Below are 26788 nucleotides of genomic sequence, written 5' to 3' on the forward strand. Positions count from 1 at the left end.
TACATATAACTAGAAACACATTTTGGTTCAGATAGATTGAGATTACGTGTGTGTGTGTGTGTGTGTGTTAGATACCATGTATGATAGACTGGTGCAGACTCCAGTAGATGCTTAGACAGTTCTTCTCCTTCTTCATTCCTCGTTTACATTGGCAGCCATGTAAAGGACTGGACAGCAGAGCAGACACTGCACTGGCACACTGGCTCCTGGCACCCGGGCCCAGTTTCATGCTGCCATTGCCTGCCACACACTGGCGCAAAGTACGAAGACGCGGACTACAAGTCTCATCACTCGAGCACGAGTCTCCGGCCACCAAGCAGTCTCTACTGGCATGTACAACCTCTAACAGAGCTGTTTCAGGAAAAAATGAGAGAAATGTAGAAACATGAGGGGATTGTAAAAAGCAGTTAATGTGTAAGATCATGAGATGAAAAAAAGACCCATGCTAAAAATGCAGACCAATAGTGCATAAGAAGAAAGGGGAAGGAAAAAATTGACACTTTGAATAAATTGTAAAGTGTTCTGAAAAGTACAGAATTTTAAAACAGCCAGAGATTTTATTGTGAAATCCTGCCAATGTAATGGTTGAGGTGAGATCATTATACCTGTCTTCTCAGACTACCTGTTGAAAATTTAGTTGTTGTACTTGAAGTTTTTCTTTACTTTGTTGATTCAGAAGTTGGAATGCATAATACATCTCAAGTGAGAGATAAGATTAGATGACATCAAAGAGAACAGTCCACTGTTTTGAGGGTGCAGGACAATGAACGAGTTTACTCTGTCTTTTGTATATTTCATGTTTCTGTGGTAACATATTGACCATTTCATTCTAAAACCAAGTGAAATATAACTATTACTCAGTTTGTTTCCATAACTTCCATTAATATTTTAACAGAAATGCCTAAAATGACCACTGCAAAATTACAGTGAACAAATCCCCTGCAACTGTTGATGGAAAACCCCCAAGTGCAAACAAGGTCACTCTTTGCTCTTGCCATTATGAATTTTTATTCCATTGCGGTTTCTTGTTTATAAAACTTCCCCAAAACCTAGAAAAATGAGCTTTGCTTCTCATGGTTGGGTCTATGAGCCAAATAGTGCAGCAGAACATTTTTGGACAATATTGTTTTGCAGTTGGCCACATGATAAAAGAGAAGACACAATAGTAAAAAACCAACTGAAGTTTGATGAGAGATTATTTCCAGACAGCAGTCGGTTGATATTGAACTTAAAATCACCTAATGAATCAGCATGTTTCAGACCTGACTAAATATAATAGATGAAGACTTTTTTTAAGCTTTGAGTTATAATAATTCAATATAAACCTAGAAATGGACATGATATGTCGACACATCAAAGAGGAGAAAAGGAGTCTTGATAGTTAAAAGCATGCAGAATTAATAAATTAATACGTCTTTGTGTCCAGAAATGGAAAAATAGAGTTTTGCATAAAGTATATCAGCTCTTTTTGTTGAGGTTCAGTATTTCTTTCACACAGAGTTTCTCTTTACGTCGGAAAAGTACGAACTGAAGAACTGAGCACACCTACTCTGAAAACACTGTTGTTATATGTTCATATTACTTTATAGGTTTGTTCAAATTCAGTGGATAACTGGATGACATGTATTTGGACTATTCAGTACCTTGCAAATGGCCCTGCAGGCTACAGCATTTGCTGCTTTATTGAGAAGAGAACAGCTTCAAGGATGAAGATATGAAAAATAATGTCTCTGCATATTAAATGTGCATTTATTTTATTCAGTTACTGTGGGAAACCTCTTGAATGGCAGACCTATACAGATGCTAATTCATGTCCTTAACAATTCATTGCCAGACCTTGTCCCGAGTAGCTTGGACTCCTACAGTTGTACTGCTCATTCTATTCAATATGGCAGGGTTCTTTAATCTCCAATGAGTGTCATTTACAAAACATGTTAAGAACATTATTGAGTAAGAGGAACACACACACATTCATCTGTTGCTTTGGTGAAGAAAGGCTTTTAATTAAGGTTTAGAATAAAGTGAAATAACCTCCAAGCAAAAGGCTTTTTTCTTTCTTCTACAGCCCAGCTGGGCTCTGTTGTTTGTTTTTACATTTTGTCCACTTTTGTCAGATTTCTCAGAATATGTTTTTGTCTATTTAAGTCACAAACCCCTTTAAGTGCTGCCATTTCTAAGGATGCTCCTTGTGTACATTTGTATCTTAGGGAAATTCTGTAAACATATTCCTTAGCGTGGCCTGCAGTAAACCAATTGTATCTTTTTATTCAAACAGTGAAAAATCATACCACCTTCATTTCACATGAAATCTTTTACCCCATCAGCTAAAACCACATTTTTCCATTTCATGCTGTTTTCATCTGCTTACACAGCGGGTATTTCTGGGGCAACATTGTCTCAGCTACTGTTTTGATCTCTAAAACATATATGCATACTCAGGAACAATGTATTAAAAAACAAATATTTTTCCATTCAGTCAGCACTATGCTATCAATTACATCTCCTTCCAAAGCTGGAGCTTTACTCAAACCCCACAGGTGTACTGCGTCTCACTCACATCAGGAGTTATGCATACGCTCATATTCTATTCATCACATACCAGCTAAGCGCATCCAATGCAGACATGTGGATGCTGGGTTGGGGAAAAGTTGCAGCCAATGCCAGCGTCCTGGAAGGCCAGATGGTCAGTTGCAAATTTATCCCAAGCCTTTCTTTACAGCTATGTCTGTCAGTTTGTGCTGCCTGGGCACAAGCTGGAATAGACACCATACATCATGAATGCAAATTAGCCACTTGATTTGACATTTCCAATAAGCCTGTCTCAACGTACCAGTAGGGTTAGCCAATTAACCATGTCAGTAATCAATGCGTTCCAAGGCTCAGTTAAGTCCTCAGTTTCCCTGCCACATAAATCACAGGCAGATTAGCTGATCAGTTACCCTCGTGCGCCAGCTTAATGGTCCACTTCAAGAGAGATAAAATGGAAAATGAAACTTAATGAAGTCAGCTGGAATGTTACCGTCACTCCTATGTATCTATAAAGCTGTGAAGCTGTGGGCTAAAATGGCAACACACTGGTGCATGTAATGAGTGTCTTTTTTTCCAGTGCTTTTAGAATTTGTAAATTATCTTGGATAGCTGGATTAAAACTAGCAGCCTCACATTAAAGTGATTATACGACTGCTTAGCCAAGGGTGTTAGCCAACGTGATACAAGCCATTGTAGTGTAACTGCTCATTTAACACAATTATGGCTCTATTTTTGCTCTATTTTGCAGCGCTAAACCTGTACTGAGGCAAATGGAGTTTGGTTCACGTGGGGCTTTTTTTCTTTCATATGCAGCTCTTAAGTCATTTTCTGCCACCAAACAATTGTGGTTAAGCCAAGGCACTTGCAGAGCTCCCGTAATACACGGGCAAATAGTGTAATTTGTAATTAATAATTTATTTTACCATTTTATTTTTTTTTCCATCTACTGCAGAGTGGCGTGTGCACTGAAATACAGTTTATTTCTGCAACTGATGAAGATTCTTGCCTATAATCCAATCCACTAAAGTGTGATCCAGTTACAAAGAAATGTCAATACTGACGTTGTGTTTGATAAGTGAGCAGTCTGTCTATGCAGTTAATTAAACACCTGTAGTCATTACAGAGCAGCAGAGATTATATGATTTGCGAGAGGGGCTCTACTAATTCACATGGGTGGCAACGCAGCAATTTCATTGAATCACAAGGCTCTGTGTTACCATTGTTCAGGATTTAAAGATAAATAATGATAAATAATCTGGTGTACCTGTAGCACCACAAAATGATCCATCCTATAAATTAAGATTCTAATTATACTAGAATTTAGTCTCGATATGATACCTAAGAAAAAAAAAATCAATAACATTGCCATTTTCAATACCATGGAAGGAAAAATGACAATAAATTAATAAAATAATCTATAATGTATTGTAGTTTATGTACTTATACTGAAGCGCCTTGAAGCGACTTTTGTTGTGATTTGGCGCTATATAAATAAAATTGAATTGAATTGAATTGAACTTATAAGTATATGTACAGTGTACAATGACAGTGCTATTTTAAGCTCTTTCACATAGTGTCAAAATAAAGTCAACATGATTGTCATATATTTATAACATATTAAATTTTAAGTATTAAGTAAAAATTTCAAGATTCTTTTTAAATAGCAAAAAGCATATATATTTCAAGGTTTTATGAGTGGTGCTGTGCAGCTCCTGACTTGACACAATGTTTTAATTCCTAATCCAATAATTTGCATGAATGCAATGTCTTTAATACGTTGCTTAGAGATGGTGGTGACTCTAAAAGCAGAGCCAGTGAGAACCGAATGAGAATTGATAAGGAATTGAATCGATGAGTAACAATGATAACAGAACCAGAATCTCTAAATTCTTATCAATTCCTATCCCTAGTAACCTGTGACATAATTTAAAGCTTATCATACCTCACTAGTGCCTCCCTGGTAATATAGATATATTTTATGTTGCCACAGCGCAAAACTATTGAGACTGCTCAGTTTAGTATTGACAAATCTTCCAAAGCATGTCTGGCTGCTTTTTAACCAAAGTTTTTCAATCATTCGGATCCATCAAGTCCATAAAGGGAAGAATAACCTAATGGACTAAATATAAGAAATCAGAGATATCAGAAAATATCTGAAACTATTGGAATGGGTATCAGGTAATGTGCAAACAGTGGGGGCACAGAAAGGAAAAAAGTCCTAGGATTTAATTTGTTTCTATCTCAATTATCACCACATATAACACCCAACAGCAAAGTAATTAACATATAATGCACCACACACCACACAAGCATGAATGTTGGCAATGGCATCGGCCACTTATGTAGGTTACATAGTAAACTCTACAAAGATTCAACACAGAGGTCTAAATCTGGGTAATTGCTAATAGTTAAACAGTGTCTGGGATTGCATCAAGAAGGCCATCTGGCATAAAAACACAAAAAGAAGAAAGAAAAAAAGAAATCCACCTCCAAACATGATGTGGAGCTTCCTGCTGTGATAGCATCTTGTGAATAAGGAAGGAACTGAAAGTAGCTTCTAGCACATTAGACCAAAAAACCCCCAAAAAAACAAGAAGTAACACACAAAAGACCCTGATTAAGACACATGACACTGGGACCGGAGAGATAAAAGGACAAAACACAGAGAAGAACATGGGGAAGGAAACAATACAGGGTCCAGGGCTACAATCATTTTATCTAGACAAGACAACGAGTACAGACAACCACTGAGACAATTCAGAGAGAAACCAGTAAGACACTATTACAAATGCGTTTTAACACTTTAATTCACACATCAGAAGTCCTTAACATATAAAGTGTTCCACGTGACATAATTTAATAACATTCAAATGAAATTTGCTCTTACTCCTTCTTGATCTACAAATGGTCACAATGAACTTCTTAAGTTTGGCATTTTACCTCTGAGAGAAAAGTGAACCTCAACTTCCTGTGAATGTGATCTAAGTCTTTTCAGTGATGACATCTATGAGGTTATGATTTAAATGAATTGTTAGTGAGCGTAAATTGTTCTTCCAGTGTATCAATCTTCTTAGCAGAGATGTAGCCTGTGCCTTTCTATTATAACTTATTGCTGTCTGATGCTCTGCATAAGGCAACATTATTTCCACTCATAGCACAAAATTAGTAACTTCAGACATCAAAGCAGAGTAGATAAAAAAAATAGCATCTTCATTCAGAATAAAGCAAAGTCAGCCGCACTTATACTTCATGTTAGACATCAAACAAATAGCACATGAAGACCTAAATAGGCCTGTAATTTAGCTTCAAAGTTTTGAAAGCAGTCTGACTTTCAGCAGAATACATCAGGTTATGAGCTACACACATATTTTTTTCCAGTTTAGAAATATTATCCATTCAGTTGATCCCATTCCAACAACAGATATTTCCCACTTTTACTAAAGGAAAATGTTTAGCATCATATAAATTGTTTACTGAGAGCTTCAGTGCAAATATGTGACCATATTACCAGGAACAGGTACAATAGCAAGTCCAAGACATACACATGAAGGGGCTATTTTTGAGGTGAGCTCATTTGCCCAAACATAAGATTCATAGCACTTAAAGCACAGTTAAAAAGCACCACCAAAACTAGGCCTTAAGAACTAGGATTATAGGACGCTCTAGTGATGAAAGGACAACCAATGAAAGATGAAATAAATGCCTGACAGCAGGAATAGCATGAAGGGCTACAGTGAAAGAGTTCATTATAATACAAAGACTGTCTCACTAGTTTAAATCAGTCAGCCAATAACCTACTCTCATTCTTTTATATTATATTATTAGGATATAAATATATAAATATTAGGATATTAGATTTTTTTAGTTTTTTAGTATAGCAGGAGTTCAGGCAGACCACAGAATCAGAGCAAATGTTGCAGATGTTTTGTTTAAGCTGCTTTACTGTCCCCAGTTGCTTCACTTCTGCAAGCTACTTTGAAACCCACTTCTCGTCTGTGGTGAGATCTTGCTTGTGGTCTGTCTACAAATTTCCACGCATGTACATGTAAGGTAGTGGTGGGCGGATCGATCCAAATATCGATTGTATCGATACCAAGTCGGCATTGGTATCGGATCGATACTAGCCTGGTGAGATCAATTCTTTACTTTAAGTTGTGCTCTTGTTTGCAATGGTGTACTTTCGGCAAAGACAAAACAGCCAGGTCGCCGGACTCGCCGCTCCTGTGTCAGCGAAGAGTAGGCACATTTTGCCCCCCCCCCTCTTGTGTTTAGGTGTTGTGCTGTCACGTGACTTACACGCTTTGGGGGTTGTTAAGTTGTTTACATATTAATTATATTTTCACCAGTTGTTTTTGTTGAGAATTTTAATTGTAATTTTTGTATTATAGTTTCTCAACAGTACCTGTTTGTTTGAATTTGTTTACTGGTTTGCGTGCACTTTAAAACAAAGCAAAACAAAAAAAAACACCACTTGATAACTAAACCACCACAGCAGACCCGATGGCATTTTCATGCTTCCCAGCATCATTTACTCTTACAATAATCACTCGGTTGCTGTAAAACTACAGTCAACGGCTGCAGCTCTCCCGCTGCCAGCCGTACACATCACCACCAAAAACTACAACAGCACAAGCAGAGCACAGGTTTTAAGCCGGCCAGGCATGATTGTAGATGCCGTGCAGGTGAGTCCATCTCACCTGCAGCAGCATCGCAGACCATGGCCCGCCACAATAATAAAGCGTTTTCGGTTTAATTATAAACTTTGTCCTAATTATGTCCTGGGTTTGAACTATTTAATAATAAAAAAGGAAACATCACAAAAAAAACCCCAAAAAAACACTCAAGGTCATGAAAATTAATTGAGATTTAGCAATTAAATGACGCATCCACCTTATTTATTGAAAAGTATCGATATCGTTACAGGCGATACTGGCCCGTATTTACTTGGTATAGGATCAATACAAAAATATGCAGTATCGCACACCATTGATTTAAGGCCACAGTGGTCCTAGAATAAACCAGTACTGCCAAATAGAAATTACTGCAGATAGTAATGAGAACCGATGATTCTAAACTGGCCATAGGTGTGAATGTGAACTTAAATAGCTGTCGATTTCTCTTTTGGTTAGCTCTGCGATAGACTTATGACCTGCCCAGGGTGCACCCTGCCTCTAGCCCTATGAGCTATAGATAGGCTTTAAATGGCCCCCACCCCTCAACAACCTTAAACTGGATAAGCAGTTAAGAAAATTAATGGATGGGTGGATTTTCTCTGTAACAGCCATTTAAAGTATTTACATTCTGTGTGGTAATTTTCCTTGGTAGCAGAATAGCTTGCTATTCCCCCACTGGGTTTAAATCACCTTCACACTCACAGGGGATTCATTTGAAACAACGCATGCATGTAATCAGCATTTTAGTTTGTAATTTAACTTGTGGCTATCAACCTCACTGTTTACTGTTCACTTTCCCAGCTGTATCAGAGCTCTACTAAGATAACAGTAATTCTAACAAAATATTTCCTGCTGTAGCTGCATCACATTAAAAGCAGTCAACAGGAAGACTGAGTTGGCTCTTATTTTGATAGTGACAGAAATCGCACTGTGATATAAATGGAATATTAACATTCACCATGTGTTATTATCAAACAAAGTTGTTCTTTTTAAATTTTCCATATGGATCATTTTAGAGAAACATGAAGGAGCAGTGATTGAACTGCACACTTCCAAATCCTCGCCATGGTAACAAACTCCTTAGTGTGCCTTACGGCCATGTGGTAAACTTTTCACGCAGTGTGCAGAGCGAAATCAGATTGCAGCTGCAATTGCACAAGTATCTTATTTGAGACAGAGTGACAGAAGTCTGCTACAGCAAGCACTAAAAGCCTGTATTCCTCTAAATGACGTCTCAGGTCCCTGAGATTGCATCAGGTCTTGGATAGAAACCATTTAGTTCCCTGATAACAATCTCTCTCCTCCAGCAACATGAACGACCCCATCTTTAATCAATGCTTTCCCTCAGAGGAGCTTCAGCCCAAAAGGAGTGACTCTTCTTCCTTTCACTTATCCAAAGATTCACAAAAACACTGCACTGAAACACTTGTGTGAATAACAAATATATACCACACTCATCCTTAAAAATATCAAAATTACATGTGTCTGCTACTCTGAATCAACTATAATTATCAATAAACCCTAATCCTTCTTTGTGATGCTGCATGTACTTACATCTTTGCCAAAGCTCTTATTTTCAATATTCTTGATATGCTTGCCAGACAAGTTTTCTTTTCAACTGTGTGTACTTAAGTCTTTTTTTTTTTCATTTTGCCAGTTGTATACTTTAGAATTTTTCATCCCTACTATGCAGTTAGAGAAAACAAACAAACAAACAAATTGATCCTATAATACAAGGGCTGCTGTGTGAAGGGAACAAATCCTAAACAAAAGATTATATTTGAATGCATGAAAGAGGCTTTTGTTATTCATGGTTGAATTCCTGATTCAGTTGAGCATCCGTGTCAGTTTGATCTAAGGGCTAGATGCAATAAAAATGACTGGCACAGCTACAAAAGTATCCTAGCACTGATGTTTGTTTAGCTCTGTGTAAATGTGAACTGCTATCCTTTTGAGAAGCCGTAACTTTGGTCTTGGATGAAAATATGTTATCAAGTGAAATGTGAGATTAAGGCGTTTGGGGTTTAAAGATACCTTAAGTAACTTATGACGCTAAAAGAATTATATAGCCCAAGTCACATGAGAGCTGTCTGGATAAAGTGTGCCAATCGCCATAGGGTAAGTGTGGAGACATTTTGGAAGTATTTTATGTCCAAAAAGTCTGTTCTAAGAGTTATCTCGCTCACATTGCACACTGTCTGTTGCTTAAATACCAAGGTCAGAGATTTTAAATGTATCTGTCAGCACGCTAAAATTCTGTGAATGTATTTACTTAATATTTAACACTAAACACATGAAAATATTATTTGTGAGTTTTTGAAAAGTTTTGCAAAAAGCTACAAATGTCAACCTCATAGTGTCACTATGTCAGCCAAGTACAAATAAAGGAAGGTTTTAAATATCAAGAGTTTTACTTTGCAGTTACATAAAGGTTTAAAATAAAAGACAAAAACTAAGGACCGCATTGGAGTGTTGAGGCTGAGAAGCAATTCCTGCTCTCCAGCCTGTATGTTCACATTTCACCTTTACTGTTAAAGACGGGCTATCCCTTGTCGAGACCGACTGTATGAACAGGCCAGTTATTGTCCCCTCATGAAAAACAGAGGGACTTGATAAAGTAGTTGATCAACTGAACAATAAGCATTGCTGTCAGTAGATCCAGTAGATACATTTAAATAGATTTTATATGTAATGAATAAATGTGAATACCACATGACTAAGAAGTAGAAGTGAAAAATGAAATGAGAGGTGGAATCTAAATCCATTATTCATTTAGATTGTCTCATCTTTAAAAATGCTCCAGGAATGCAGATTTCTAACTGTGCTTGGTTAAATTCTTCCATTTTTTTCCTCCCTTGTTTGCTGTGAAGTACTTTCTATCCTTCTTTTGAGACAAGAGTTGTAAACTACATGGTCATCATCATCGAATCATCATCATTACCTTTCTAAATCTTGATGATCACTGTTTGATGGTTAACAGGTGCTGTAACTCTACAGCCACAATTGAGAATCTAGAGTTTGCTCTGGTCTTTTATGGAAGATTTCATCAATGTGATACTGTAGTCCTACTTTAGCAGTCTTCTAATTTAATGGTTTAAAGATGGCAGGAGGAGACCAGCATACACGCAGTCTGCTTGGCTACTACTGACACAAGAAAGATTTTTGCCAAATCCAGTCTTCCAGCAAATAGAGTTGTCTTCAAATTTGATCTCAAAAAACAAAAAAACAAAAAAAAACACACACACAACACAAATAGTTGTTATTGTTACTGAAGTGACACAAAAGGAGCCTAGTCCACAAAAATCCTCACCTGCTATTCCTCATTTAGTTTCTACAGTGTATCTGAATCATCCAAGGCTTGTATCAACAGCAGACTGAAGTGGTCTAGAAGCCCTGGGCCGAGTGCCAACATGCAAACCAGTGCAACACCTCCCATCTGCTGAAACATACACACAACCACAACTACTAATCCACAGCATGGTATGTTCTTATTAAACCATAAGAAGGACTACAAAACACTTGGCTGGGATTGGCTCGTTGTTCTGGTACCTAATTAAGTAACCTGGAAATAATGCCAGTCATTTTGGTGAGCCCAACAAGGATCAGGTCTTAATGAAGAAAAGAAAAGAAGAAAACAACACAGCTCCTGGATGACTGAGGTCACTCCATGACAAATGAATAATGCAGACAAATGTTCTCTTTTTTTACTTTCATTGTTCTCAGTTTTTTAAAGTTATACACATACTGTAATAGAGACAATAGTGGGAATTAATAATGCCACTTTTACCATGTGACGTGATTATTTGATTTCAAAAAGTCTCTCTGAAGTCACAACTGGTCTAAAACTTTCACTTGGGTGTGTGAAAATGGTAAGTTTTTGTGAAGGCCAAAATAGAAATCCATTAACACCTTGTAACTGGTTTAATGCCGAGATGGTCTAAGGAGCCATCGTGTACTTTGTCAATATAGCATTTTTTCTGTTTGTTGGAGAAAAAGTAAAAATGTAAGCAGATATTGAATTGTTTTAAATTGTGTGATAGTGAAAGATATTATTGGGGTTTTTACAATAAATGCTTAGAGTACTTATTCATACTTCCTTTGCTGCAGAGCCTATATATTCCAGTCATAACCCAAGAGGCAGCTTCGAGCATTTACATGGAAGGAGGAGATGCAACTTGTTACTTTTAATGAGACAGAAAATTATGAAATGCTTTCTTTTGATATGCAGAGCAGTTTCCATCAGACTGAGTTGGAAACATTTACATTTAATACATTTTCCCAGATAAACTATTATTTTTCTCTCATCTGCGATTATTTAGTGGCAAGACTTAAGGAGCGAAGGTGGGTGTGTGCCAATTTGTGTGTCACTGTGAAGCCTTGTCAGGGTTCAGTCTCAATGTCACACAACAAAGACTGCTTTATCTCCACTTGGAAATGGTGACATTATGAGTGTGTCGACTATTGGTATGTAATGGCTGCAATTAACTTATCAGAACATCGTCCTTTGCTTGCAGAGGGTGAGAGCGTGATGCATCATGTTTTTCTCCCAGTGTGAAAGTGTTGGCTGTCTGCAGCACTGAAGAAGAAACCAAGGCATACAAATGATGAGGCTTCTCAAATACAGAGGGCATACTACAAGATGGCTGGCAATTTTTTCTCTGTTACATAATCAGTCTGGAATGGTATATAAACAAACACCAGCCTTGAAAGCTTCATTATGAATCATCTTCTCACTGTCAGTACAACTTGATTATTTTTTTGCAGATTAAACACCTGGTCTAGAAGAGCGACATTTACAATATGTTTAATGCATGTGGTGGAGAAAAGAGCGGCACAACTCTAAATTTTAAACAGCAATTAACTCCCTGTTTCATGTTGCATTATTTTATTATATATATAAAAAAAAAATGTTCTAAAGCTTTATTTTGATGGCATCAAACCAAATGAGAAATTTGGTTAGGTTTTGATCAGCATTTGCTGATTGCTTTCTTTTTATGAGGAGAACATGTAAGAGAGGAGCAGGAGGAGCCCAGTAGACAAGCGAGACACCAAAAGCATGGAGAGGTGGGTATCAAATTGACAAGGCACAAAGTAACTGTTAATTAAGGTTTAAAAGGAGTCCTTGTCACACAATAGAATCAGAAACTATGAGATCAGAGCTGGAGAATTTTGAATCTGAACAAAGCATGGCAACTTTCTATCACATGACCCCCATTAACTTCACTGCTCATTTCTGTAGGTTTTCTCTCCTACAATTGAACAGAAAAATAACAGCTACACGTTGCACAAGGCTAACCAGAACTTCTTGGATGGGTTGCTCACATATCTTGAAAATTCGTCTATCAAGATTTCTAGTCTGGTCCTCGTCCTCAGCGCCTCACAATCCTAACAAGATACAGAGCAGCCTGAGCAAGTTACACGATGCAAAAAAGTTGTCTTTTGGAGACGGCACATTTCATTCATTTTCTTTTTTTATAAGAGGTTTTTCTGTGTGGAGTTGCATGTGTGTATTTTCTCCTGGTCGTCTGGTTTCCAGAGTCCAAAGATATGAATGTTAGATTAATTAGTGATTTCAACTTGGCTGTCTTTTTTGTATTGGTTTTAAGAAAAAAGTAAAAAATAATCCTCTTAACAATTCCCTTCTTTTAATTTATCTTACATAACTTACATAACTTGCATGCTCTTTTGTGTTTTAAATTTTTATTTTATTTTTTTGTTTTTAAAAAGAATGTAATGAACAACTTCAAATCCTCCTCCCTTTCTGGAAAGGCCAAGCCTAGCACCAATCTCACATCAACCTGCACATTAACCTGTATCTTTAAAGTAGTCTCCAGTGTATCCTGGAGCGTTACATCACGCTGTTAAATAACTCTGACAAGACAGGTCACTATTGCTTTAACAAACTCACATCTTGTTCAGTTCCTTGTTAAATTTTCATTTGGTCAGATACTCCAGCCAGACACTAAGTATGATTTTCCCACATGTCACCATAAACCAAAATGTCGTCTAAATGGGATACACAGCCTGTCAAACTAGCCGAAGGCTTCATAAGGCTTTGAAATGTTGCAGGAAATCAGTAATAAAAGCTGAGATTTCTTCAGTCCTGGCCGTTACTGACATCTGCCAATATCCCTTTAAAGGTCTAGTGTCATGACAAATTTTTCACTTCCAACCCAATCAATGAAGTATTTCATGTGTAGCACTGCACAATCAGGTTCAGTGACAGCATTAACCTTTCTAAAGTCAGTACAGAATCTATCAGAACCATCAGCCTTATCTGCCAGCAGACACGGAGAAGCACAAATAGAGCTTGCTTGTTCCGATTTCCCATTTTCCAAATGTATTTAGCTTCTTTTTCCATCCCTTTGCACTTTTCCATAGGCATCCCATAAAAATGCTGGCTTAATGGCTTGAGCAGCCCCCACATTTATGTCATGCTCAATTAGTGTGGTGTGTGTAGTGTGTTAAGAGAGATGAGTGTTATTGAAACAGCTTCACAAGGTCTGACTGCTGAACATCTGACAGAAAACCCAACTGGTTGTTGAAATGTGTTAGATACTCTGAATTTTTTTAATTTGCCTGTTAGAATGGGTCCAGATGGAAATTTAAAGTAATCAGCAGACAAAGCTGAGTGAGGTGGCAGCATGATAGGACTTTAATAGTTTACTTCATACGACTGAACTTTCTTCCTCCTTTCTAGAATATCAAATAGTGCCTGTCTGGCTCTTTAATGCATCCTGACCAATCGGGTTTTATCCCCAATAGATTCTCTTTTTCTAATACTAGATGTCTCTTAAATGCAATGTACTCAACGACACTGCCCAATTCTGCGGTGATTTCACTTGATGCCCAGCAGGCTTTTGACCAGGTGGAATGGAGTTTTGTTTGCTACTCTTGAAAAATTTGGTTTTGGGTCGAATTTTTTGAATATGATTAAGTTGCTTTATGCTTGCCCTCGTTCCTCGGTCCTTACCAACCATGAGAGGTCGCTCCCGTTCTTCTTACACCGGGGGACAAGGCAGGGTTGTTGCCTCTCTCCAATGCTTTTTGCTTTAGCTCTTGAGCCATTGGCCATTGCCATCAGAGCCAATTCCCATATCTCTGGTATAAATTGTGGCACGTCAGAGTACACCATTGGTCTGTATGCAGATGATATCATATTGGCTCTTTCAGATTTAAAGATCTCCCTTCCGCCACTTCTTAACCTGATTGACAGCTTCGGCCACGTATCAGGGTTCACCATAAATTGGAAGAAGTCTGTTCTCATGCCGCTGTCGTCTGGTCTGGGCCCTGATTTCCTGTCTAGTTTGCCCTTTAAGGTCTCCCAGGATTATTTTTCATACCTGGGTATTAACATCCCTAGGAACTCTAAACTCCTCTTCAGGCTTAATTATTCGGTTCTAACTGATGAGCTCAAGTGTATGATAGATAAATGGAAACTTCTCCCACTTTCAATGATTGGCCGTATCAATATAATCAAAATGGTTGTGCTCCCTAAATTCACGTACCTATTCCAGAACGTTCCTATTTTTCTCAGGTCTTCCTTTTTCAAAGTGTTGGATGCCATTATCATGCCTTTTGTTTGGGCCTACAAGCCCCCCCGCATCTCGAAGTCTCACTTGCAAAAGCCCTCGGACGAGGGTGGACTGGGCCTTCCAGTTTTCAGACATTATTACTGGGCCTGTAATGCCAGAGCCTGGGTCTTCTGGAATCTGCCTATAGTTGGTGATGCTGTGGGATGTGGGTCTAGCCCTAAATGGCTCGAATTGGAGCTTAGCACTGCTATCGAGCACACTGGAGCATCCTTGCCAGCTATCTTATTTTCAAAACCGGTTATTAAAAGTACATGTGATGACTTTATTCTTTTCAACTCCATAAAAATATTGAATCAAATTAAGAGAATCTTGGACCTCCCGGTAGTGTCAACTTTTGCCCCGATCTGCCACAATCCTAGCTTTACGCCTAGTACAATGGATGCTGCTTTCAATCAATGGCCTGTCAAAGGGTTAATTGCTATAAAGGATCTTTATATTGACAATCATTTTGCCTCCTTTGCTCAGCTTCAGACAAAGTACAATCTCCCTACAAGTCATTTCTTTCGGTACTTACAAATTAGGAATTATGTCAAGCAAGCATTCTCAAATTTAGATACCATCCCCATACAGCATGTCTTTTACAATATAATGAACGAACCTCCCACCTCAAAACACTTAATTTCTCGGCTTGTTAACCTTTTTTCTTCGGCAGCCCCCTCTTGCCATATTAAAGAGGCTTGGACAAGGGACACTGGTTTGGTTATCACTAACGATTTATGGGCTGAAGTGTTAAGCCGGATAAAACTATGCTCTGTTAACGCCCGGCTTCAGTTAATTCAATTTAAGGTTGTCCATAGACTGCACTATTCCAAAACCAAATTGAACAAGATTTTTCCTAACGTTTCCCCCAAATGTCATAAATGTAAACTTGTGGACGGCACTCTTGGCCATCTTTTTTGGTCCTGTTCTACGCTTACAGCCTTTTGGACTAGTATTTTTAGTTTCTATAGCATTGTTTACGATAGGCAACTGTATCCTGACTGTCTTATGGTGATCCTGGGCTGCTCCAGCGACTCCTTGGCACTTCCCTTTGCTGTTCAACAGGCCCTCATGTTTGGTATGGTGATTGCCAAACGTCTGATTCTGGGGGAGTGGAAATCCGCCTCCCCTCCCTGCTTCAAGAGGTGGCTCGAGGAGATGGTCTCCTGTTTATACTTGGAAGAAATTCGGTTCTCTACGTCTGATTCCATGGAGAAGTTCAGGAAGATATGGGGGCCCTTTATAGACCACATTAAGAAGGACAGTTCACGCCCTGGGTCCTGACCATGTTGTTTAAACGGCTTTCATTCTGAGCTGTTGCCCGTAACTGTTATTGCATAACTGTTATCGGCTCCTCCTAGCGATCTTTGGATTTGATCTTGTGGATTGGACTCACTGGATTGTGAGTTGTTTGACATGTATACCAGTTGCTTTTTTTTCTTCTCTGCTGTTCTTAATAAGTGCTGGCTGTGTACCCTGTTGTGGGGTTTGTTGCTCTGTTTTTTGTTTTTTGTTTTGGTTAGTTTGTTTGTTCCTGTGTTTTGTTTTTGATTTTGTTTTGTTGTTATTGTCTTTATTGTCTGTGTTCCTCTGTCCCGCTGTTTGTGAATGTGCAAAAATTTTGAAACTTGCATAAATAAATACACACAAAAAAATAGTGCCTGTCTGAGATACGGCTTTTAAAGTCTGCTAAACCCAGTCTGAAAAAGTGAGTTTGTCAAAAGCAACAAAACTTGATCTTCTGATTCAAAATGTGGGCTTCAGCTTTCCTATCAAAAGGCTGTATGTTTTTTGGTCTTGACCATCACTAAGCATCTTAGCAGTGAAGCAGGCAACAGGCAATATAAGATGGCACAACATTCTTCAATTCATCACCTAACTCAGTTAGCTATCCCCATACTGTGTGCCCAAATACTACTTCATTAGCATTGGTGTTTGTGCTTTCTTGTTCCCTCATTGCAAGTATAACATAGACTTTAAAGTCTCGTCCAAATGTTGTAGGGCTCCTTGAGGCTACTTGACACCTGGTGTTTAAGCCTCAAGCTGTTTTATCATTCGTGTGAAATTGAGAGCTGTGAAATTGCCCTCTTGGTCAGTTTGGACCACTTTTGGACCACACAAAGTTGACATGAAGGAGTGCAAGTGAAATGCTCCAGAATAATGAGAACTTTTACATATTACAGTCATCATATAGTAATTCCTAGCATTGATGTTTGGTAATGTACCCACACAACACAAGATTAGACATTCAAATTAGGGCTGCACGATTTTGCATAAAATGAAAATCACGATTTTTTTTGCTTAGAATTGAAATCACGATTCTCTCATGATTTTCTTTTCCAATATAAATATTTATTGCACTTATTAACTGCACATCAACTTCGTAACAGTTGAGAATGAACATAAAAACAATAAATGAACATAAAAACAAAAAATGTCTCACATTTTGTTGTTGCCGCAAAATGTTGTACTGCTTGTAATTCCCTCTCCACCGTTGCTCGACACTGCGTGTATAGAGCAGGTAGTGCAACATTTGAAAAATAGTTGCGGGACGGCACTGTGTAGCGTTTGTCTAGGGTTTGCTCAGTGTTGATGGGAGCCATATCTTTAGCCAGGTGATAAGTGATAGCCTCCGTAATTTCTTTGTGCCTGCGGGAGTTCGACGGGTATGGGGAAGCGCTGTATAAGGTTCCCGTTACTGATGTTTGGGTGGTTGACCGGGATGGATTATCTCCTGTCACTTTCTTGGCCTTTACAGCTTCATCATCTCTCACGTGCTCTCCGTTGTTTTTTCCCTGCCAGCTGGCTTCTGTATCACGTGGTACAAGGCTCCGCCCTTGTTATTTGTTATCATGCAGATTATGTCCAGGATCAAAATGCGGTACAATCGTAATCTTTTTTTTCTTTTTTTCTTTTTTTAATCGTTGTCATTTGGAAATGAGATCGCACATAAGTATGAATTGAGATCGCGATTTTCTAATGATTAATTGTGCAGCCCTAATTCAAATGGAGTGAAAGCATGATGGATTGAAATTTCTCAGTCTTAGTCCTACACTTTGCATGTGTCATAGCAGAAGAGTTGGTTGAGGATGCTGCCCAAGACATTCATTTGATTCCTAAGGTTCTTGTGAGGGTTGACCAAAATAAAAGATTTATGAACTCTCTTTCCAAATCTTCCAAAGCTAAATCATTACCCAGAAGGAAAGGTGTTGGGGACAGGTACCGCCTCTCTTCAAATCAGATTGGAATAGAGATCGAAAGTATCAAAGGACATCCACAGAGGAACCAAACCTATGCCAAGCACAGAAGATTTAAGTTGAAGTGCAGGCTGAGAAAGGTAAAACACTCTCCACAATAAAGCACTAAGTGGTACCTTTTCCCTTCCATCTAAAGATACAAAACCATCTAAAAAAGTGCATGAGTTACATGAACAGAATTAAATAGTGTGCTCTTTAAAGAAAGAAGATTAGTTTTATCAGATAAGTCTCAGCTTTTTACTGCTTGCATAAGCCCAGCTGACCACACACAGGGGGAGTAGTGTCCCTTGTTTTGACAAGAGTAGCAGACTTTGTTTGGACCTGGAACATTTCTCACAGCACTATGAGAAGCCTCATGAGACACACCTGGCCTAAATCTATAATTTTCAAAACATACTCATCGACCATAAGAGCAGCAGACTTATAATGCTACTGATATTAATAAGAATAAGGCGTCTTAACCTTCTGCTCATTAATCTAAGTAGCAAGGTGAGAAGGCAGAGTGCTAGTAAACTCTTCAAAGGCAGTAAGGTCACATAAATCATCATATTTCTGTTTCAGAAGACGTGCACCACTGTATAAATTGATGCATACATGCAAAAAACTGTGTCCTTAACTGTATCAACACTAAGGACAGAGCTAAATGGTAGGACCAGAAAACTGCACACATTGGAAAATCAAGGTTTCATGAATAAACCAGCGTCTAGCTTCTAAAACATACTGAAAGAGTGTGACAAATGAATGTGGGTCTTTTTTTTTTTATCAAATTTCATGGCTCAAGCCTTCCCTGACATTAAACCACAGAAACCACTAGATTGTGTTCTTCTCCCAACAGTCGGGGGCTCATCTGTTTTTCCCTCATTTCCAGTTTTAACTGTTCCACTATTACACTCAACTTTCCCAATGCTGCCTCATCCATCAGCCATTCATGGTCTTATTCAAACTGTAACACTTCTTAACTCTTATTTTATCCTTCCCTTTCTCCTTCTCAAATAACAAAGACCCATCAAATAATTTTAAAAACAATGTCACTGGAGCCAGGATTGCTAGCTTTTTGTTTAGTTATGTTGATACTTACACACCTCAAAAATACTCCTTAAGTCGGCTTTTTTGGGGAATTTTTTTCAGTTTTTTGACCAGTTCAAGTCTACTGCTGAATTAACCAAACCAGCATTTGTAACCTAAGCCAACGTTTTGAGAGACAATCTTTTCAGATACACAAAGATCAAAGCATTACTATGGTTAGTATCCATATTTGGCAGTTACCTTAGACTATGTGGCTAGAAAGAATGAAGGAGGATCAATCCAGAAGAAGAAAACAAGGCAATGTGAGGAACTAAACACACAATTATTCTCCATAACCTGGAGCGTTTTGGTTTAAACCCCCAATTTATGCACCCCCTTGTCGTCATGTGCACACTGGCAGCTGGTATTGATGCATGTCTAAATTTCCTGTATTAGGGAAGACAGAATGTTTCAGCCAATACTCCAAGCTGCTCCCAATTCTTCAACCCCATGGACAACTCAAAAAATAACAAAGAGGCTTGAAAACAACAAAATAACTGTTTGAGGGATACAAAAATGCTCTAGTCAGACAGCAATAAATAAATAAAGATACCCAGTTACAACCACCCAAACACATCTCACTCCCCCCAAAAAAGAGAAAGAAAGAAATCTTCACTCCCAAAAAAGAAAGAAAGAAAGAAAAATCTTCACTCTGGGTCTCCCAAACCTTATTTTGCAGGTATAAACGTTTAAGGCTTTTCTAGATTTTATCAGTGGAGGTGCCCTTACCTCCTATGGTTAGCTAATTCAGGATGTAACTAAGAAGTTAGAGCCACACAATAACAATTTTCACGAAGTCAATAATTCAAAGAAAGCTGAACAAAAAAAAAATGGTGCTAACCTATGAGCTACATCTGGATATACTAGAGATAACTACAATATAATGCAGCCAAAGCAAATGAAATCTGTTGGTTGTCTGAATGACAGCCTTCTGAAGGCTTCCAGGAAGGTGAAGTAATTTCCTTTATTAGGAGCCATTAATTAGGACCTAAAAAGGAGGACCCAAAAAAGCAGGCCCAACAACCAGTACTAACATAAGCCTAAGGCAATCACAGAATGCCAAGCTACTGCTGATAAGTGGACCACCACTGTTTGAGAAATGGGCTGTGCGATATCCTGAAATGAGAGGACATGGCCGAGTAAGAGCATCTTCTCTGGAAGTCATAAGAAAATATTTATAGAATACTAGCTGGATGATTTCATGCTGTTATTAAGTGTTAACACTGTCAGGTCTGATGCTGTGGCAAGGCCATAATACCTGGCAGCTGTGGTTGTCACTCAAGAGTCATAACAGGATATGCGAGGGGCCATGAATTCCAGTACAATGATTGATGGGCACTTTTACTGATGAGACTCCTTAATAGCTCTGTGTCGTGTGTTCCTCAGACTCTCAGCATGCCTCCAGTCCTTGAGACCTGTCTGGCACTGTGTAGTGCAGCAGAAGCAGCCACACTGACAGGAGGTCATACATGAATCTTAAGATAGGGCTTTTCAGCGGATTGCCTTCACCTGCCTTGTCATAAACGGGTGGAACATTTTCAGTGGCATGATGTGATTCAAGATGTATAGAAATCCTGCAGGTTTATTCTATTTTTTAATTACATGGGTCTTGACACACTCTACTGGTGATGTAAAACAATAATCCAGTCTCTTTCAGCTGTGCATCATTTTGTATCGTTACAAAATGCCATTTTATTACATCCCCATTTGATTTACATCTTCTCAGTAACTGAGTAATCGGTATCTTCACATATGCTCCAACCTCTTTGTGAAGTCTGCACTGGGAAATTATCATTCACCTAGAGACAACATTATGATGACAAAAAGTGAAATGTGGGTCAGTGTGACCAGATGTTAAGCTATTAGAGTAGAGTTCGGAGCAAAGGACTCTGTCAATCATGCAGGACCCATAGGTGGAAACCATTAATCTGCAGTATCTCAGTTACATGAGTTTTTGAGTTCCTTTGTGATTCACTGTTTAAAGCTTCAAATGACAGGTCACAAAGGGATCAGACAAACCAAAAGGCCTTTAGTCAACACAGACTTAAGCATAAAGATGCAACAAGGCTGGCAATGTCCACTGCTAAACAACAAACTTCTTTTTTAACTAGTGCTTCAACATGTGTTAAAATAGAGCTGTTTACACAGCTAGACTATGGACAGAGTTGAATTGTAAAGGACGTATGAAAGTCATTCCTCAAGTATCTAAAACCTAGGCAGCTATTTGTCATCTTCAGAGCTGTCAATCATGCTTAACAAACCTGTTAGTGATACTTGTGATTTACAGTCAGATGCTGAAGTCTTTCAAAATACTAGGAGTACAGTCAAGATAGGATGACAGCAAAGCCTCAGCATTTTCCTCTCCTCATTAGCATGTCACAGGAGTGATTCATAACATACCATGCAGCCTTGCATGGTTCTAAAAGCTTTGACAGACTGCTAATCAACCAGGTAGTTATTTGAACATTACTGTGCATTTTAATTGGGCGTGCTTTGGAATTTCAGTATCATTTCATGCTTTTGATTTGATCGACTCTGTGTGTAATATGAAATTATATTTAAGTAAATTTCTCTTCAGATCCTCAACACTGTTTTGTGTTTTTTCTACAGATTTATCCTCTTATTTTTTCTGCAAACAGGAACACTGAGTGACTGAAGCAGCTATCTCTTATTCTAACAAAAAACCCATTAGGCATTTCTGTCACAGTTTATAGAACAAAAGCACTTTGTATGAGATGATTACAATTTTCTTTTCCAGTCACTTCAATTTAACTTCCAGTGGCAATAAACCATAACAATGTCCTAATTAATTTCAGCTCTGAAATTCATAGTTAGTCAAACAGACTGTCGGGATTATAGCTTGCAGGGCCGAACATGACTGAGGCTGAAGTATAATTGAAAAAGTGGCTTCATTAACTGTGTTTGCTGTATTTCTGCAAAGGCAACAAAAAAGAATCTAAGAAAAGTTAAGAAACAGACTAACTGTGGAATATAGCAAGGCGTATACAGACCAAAAATATGGCATATTTTGGTGAAATACACTATAATCAAAATTCTACTCTGACTTCATGAAAAAGCTCCAGCATCTCAACAAAAACTGTTTTAAAAAGACAACATTGAATACTACCTATTTACAAAGGTGTTGAAAAGTGCATTTGGTGGTAAGATTAACCAGCAAACTGCATCTAACACCAAGTGCAGCTGTCAAAAGTTTCATGGCAATCACATTGAAAATAAGGCTTACGCTGAATAGTGTCTTCTCTAAGAAGTGGATAGAGTGTAAGCTTTCATTTAAAAAAAACTCCATATAAGTGCTATACCGCATCATCCTTGAATGATACATTTTGGAGCCGTGTTCATTTGACTTGCACTCCTTCTGTGTTATACCCCATTTAGACTGGCACCTGGGTCAACAGTTTATTTAGATACTTATTTTTAAAGCCTGAGAACCTATTTCAGATGTCCCTGGTCCTGAAAATAAGATACAACATTAAATAACAGATTGAGTAGTCATCGTATGAAATATCTGGTTCTCCTAACAAAGCCTTCATACATACAATGTAACACAAAAAGATGAATATGTCAACATATTCTGCTTTATGCAGGATTCATTGCTAGAAAACTGACAACATAAATACAAAACTCTCAGATTGTATTAATTCAGCATCGAGCTGCTTTACTTTCTTTTGCAAAATCTGTGAGTCTGCTTTCACTTAATCACAGTCGCAGCTCATGAGTATTGGAGTTATTTTTTTATGCCAAACTGAATCAAAGCACTAAATCAGCTGGTGGCAGTAATCATACATGAAGGTTGCATTATTCATTAGGCTCCCATGTTTCTATGAAGACAAAAATTTTTTAGAAAATGTGGGAAAAATCCTTCCAGAATCAACCTCCCACCTGTCCAAGATTAAATAGAACTGAGACATTGCTTTGTGGTTTCAGCGTATTTCAGTCTAATTTATAGTTTAGTCGTGAAGTCTATGGAACTATGTAACAGACGTCTCAGCCAACAGTGACAACCAGAGATTAAGTTATGACAGCTGTCTTTTCTGAATAGGTCGAGTGCGCATTGAAAGGACCCACATCATACATGCATTTCCAATATAAAAGGAGTTTCAGTGGCTGAAGGAGGGAACACTGATGGAAGAGAAGACAAAAGAAACTGAATTAGCAGTTGGGAACAAAGAGAAATGAAGACTTCTCTGTGAATATAAAACTATTCACCAACATTAGGTTATATGGTTCAGTTATAGTGTGTGTGCTCCATTACCATTTGTATGATAATCACATAGATTGTTTTTCTGCCTTTCCTTTGTCCCTGAATACCAAGACTGTCAAGGCTAGCTCATAGTAAATGCAATGTGTGCCACTTCCCAGCAGCTTCTTCAAGGTCTCCTAGTGTGTTAATTTGTTCAAAAATGTATGTATAGTCACATTAAAGAGATTTTCCACCTTAATAAAAAAAAAATATCCCCACTGATAGATAAATATTTGTAAAGACTGAAATGAAAATGGAAACAACGTGACCTGAAAATATTCACAGAAGAGATAAAGCACATCACACCATAAGTTTTGGAATTACTTTTTTTCCCCCTTTCTTTTCTTTTTTTTAAACTGTATTCAAAATGTTCCTTGTAAATGTCAAGCTGACTTTAGTGTCATTTTCCAAAAGGTTGCTCTGTTATAATTTCAATATATGAAATGCCATAAAGTAACATGCCCAAATGAGTTTTAACAAGAGACTTACACGTGTACTTACTTATGATTGTAATTAGTCAAAGAAGTTTAGTGTCTATGATTCTTGGGCTTAACAATATTTAGATGGGATATTAATCCTGAAACTACCTATTTTTTCACAAGGCAGGTTTGTGTCTTCAGGATTTTAAGAGAGCAACATAACCTTTTACATTATATTATGTTTTTTTTAAGCCCAAATAGTTAGAAGAGATTGTGCTGAAGTGACATTGCACTGTAGACTGTAGACACTTGTCTAGACCAAAATACTACATTTTTTTTCTACAAGAGCCTGATATCTACTTACGAGGACATTATATATATTATTATATACCCACTTTAAATTTCTATTGAAATTTAAAACGAATGTTCTCATATGTGGATCTAATTTTTCTCAGAAACAAAAATCAGGTAAAATAAATAAATAAATAAATCACCTAATTCTTTGTTTTTACATTTATCAGGTCCCAATCAGCCCAAATAGCAAAGATAAATTAAAAATGCATGCCATGAAAGAGTTCAGGTCTTAGGAGGTTAACGAATATAAAGCTAACATATTTAAAACTGCACTTTATAAAGAAACCTGCAAATTAAAATGCTCCAAATGTCAGTTACTGTGGAAAAGGGGCTTAAATATATGGTCTTATTGCTATTCTCAAAGTTAGCAATACATTTGTATAAAATACCCTTAAATGTAATTTTAAATAACTGCAGTAATACCTGCTCAACCGCTCATTACAAAAACAACAAGGAAGAAAGATGACTGATTGTGTCACATCTCACGGCTCTCCTGCTGCAGCAGAGCAGCGGTTTTTACTCATGACCACGATACACAGCTGTGGCTATGAGTGGGGTCGACACCTTGAATTAATTACAGTACAGATGCCTGTATGCACTTTGTAACTCACTCTGTATGTATCCTGTAACTTACTTTTTTATTGTCTCATCAAAAATATTACCAACATTAAAAATGTCTTCTTTTCTGTTGCAATTCATTGTGCACATAGCTTACACTGCCCAGAGAGCGTGTATCTACCTCTGAACAATCTGACTCTAAGAGTGTGCATTTGCCCACCCTCCTCACTCCAAAATTGGCCTACAATCCCACTGCACTTAATGATCCGAGCCCAAGTATGCTTCAGTTTGCTCCAGCATCTCGACTCTTCTCCTTGTTTTTGAGAAGCTCTCTTGGAGAGAACCATGAGGTTCATGACTTATTTGGGGCAGTTTCTGGTAAGGGTGAAATCCTCCCCTCTCGCACGCCTTTTAAATCTGGTAATTACTTAACAGCTGATGAAACACTGGAATTCCACGCTTGGAGATCATGCAACATGATTACTGTGCTCCAATCCACTTGAATGACGCTTAGCCTCGTCTCTTCAAGTGTCTCGGGCCACAACACACAGCAATCACTCCTGTCAAATGAAATCATCTTCTGGGGTTTATCTGTAGTGCAGATAAAATAGGGTGAGAACACTGTACATAATTACATTACATTACATATCAAGTTGATAGTAGCATCTCCTGTTTATTCACAGTGTAAACAGCAAAGAGATACATTAATTTCCCCTTTGACAGCTTTGGATGGCACTAAAACATGTTAGTGTTTCAAAGCCGTAGCACCTCCTGCTCACTGGGCCTCTCCGCCTGCAAAATTCTGCATTTTAATGTGATGTTGTTCTTATCCCTTTCACCCATGGCTTTTTAATAATATGAATTCCTTAGTAATTCTTTGCCATCTTGCTAACTGAGCTGCACACACCAGAGGATTGGATACCTTCCACTTGGATTAAAATTATAACGGTAAAGATCTGAGTCACCCCAAGGCTACCACGAACACCTAATGGGAAGCGGATACCACAGCACTCTGCTTCTGCTGACCACACTAGGAAGACGAGCAGCATGCATAAAATCCACATAAATAAAATATATTCTTTTATTTTATTATTATTTTATGTAAGGTGTCTGAGGCAGAGGCATGTTTTTAATGAGGCTACCGGTATGGGAAATTAAACTAAGATTGGTATTTGAAGTTTCAGTGTGCTATGCTGTGCCAAAAAGAGCATAGCATTGATTAAATAAAAATATAATGAATACATGGAATTTATGGCTCAATTTTAAATGACAATTTGATTGTTTAAGTAAGTTTATATTAACTTCATACATGTATGTCTATCTATCAATGATTATGTAACATTATGTTTGAACAAACTATTTTTGTTTATAAGCTGATAGACTTCACCAACTATTATGAAGCTATATTTATCATGACACTATACTACATAACTTCAAAACACACTACAGCTTTCAAAGTGTGGTTCTTATGTGTTATCATCACAGCAGCAGGGTTGGATCCCTCAGGAAGAGCGTGGCAGAGAGTCAATGGACCTAATGTGGAGGGATTCTTCTCCGGGGGCATTCATGTGGGAATGTGGCTCTGGTTTCACAGTTATCACTCACAGAGAGCTGTCAAATGCTTAGTGACATTCACTTGATCCAATTAATTAGGACCTAATAAGCCATAGAGAGGAAAGGGATTTGGATCTACAGGGTGGTGACAGAATCAAAGGCCTTCAAATGAGGCCACCATCCATCTCACCGTGGCTGTTAATGAGACATATGAAGCCGTCTACGTATAAACATGTAGAAAAGCAAACCAGTCTCACTAAGAATATAGAATAATTTCATGTTCAGATCAGACATTTGTTCTAAAACTAATGTGGAGGAAACCAAACAGTCCTAACAGAATATTTAATAACTTATTTTCCTGAGAAGTATTGAGCTTATGCTAACATGGTGATTTTCTATGCATGCAATTTACAATTTGTTGGCTGTGTCATACCCAGTGCCTGAAATAATTAATCAAGTAGTGGTAAACGGAGGTGGCATCCTCGGCTGCATGAAGCAGATGTTGTAAATCCAATGCAGCTCATGAGGACAGGTGCCCTCCAGC

At 38.0% G+C, this 26788-nt stretch overlaps 1 protein-coding gene across 1 annotated transcript in view; it reads right to left on the reverse strand.

Annotated features, from left to right (window-relative positions):
* gfra4b (GDNF family receptor alpha 4b) overlaps positions 1 to 26788 on the reverse strand; it is a 56525-nt gene that overhangs the window by 16620 nt on the left and 13117 nt on the right. The window contains exon 3 of the mRNA XM_084951798.1: positions 76 to 351. Within this exon, the coding sequence (XP_084807924.1) occupies positions 76 to 351 (276 nt within the window). The remainder of the gene's footprint in view (positions 1 to 75; positions 352 to 26788) is intronic.

Source organism: Perissodus microlepis, chromosome 2, assembly GCF_051167445.1.
Source record: "Perissodus microlepis isolate ML-2025 ecotype Zambia chromosome 2, ASM5116744v1, whole genome shotgun sequence".
In the NCBI taxonomy this organism is placed as follows: Eukaryota; Metazoa; Chordata; class Actinopteri; order Cichliformes; family Cichlidae; genus Perissodus; species Perissodus microlepis.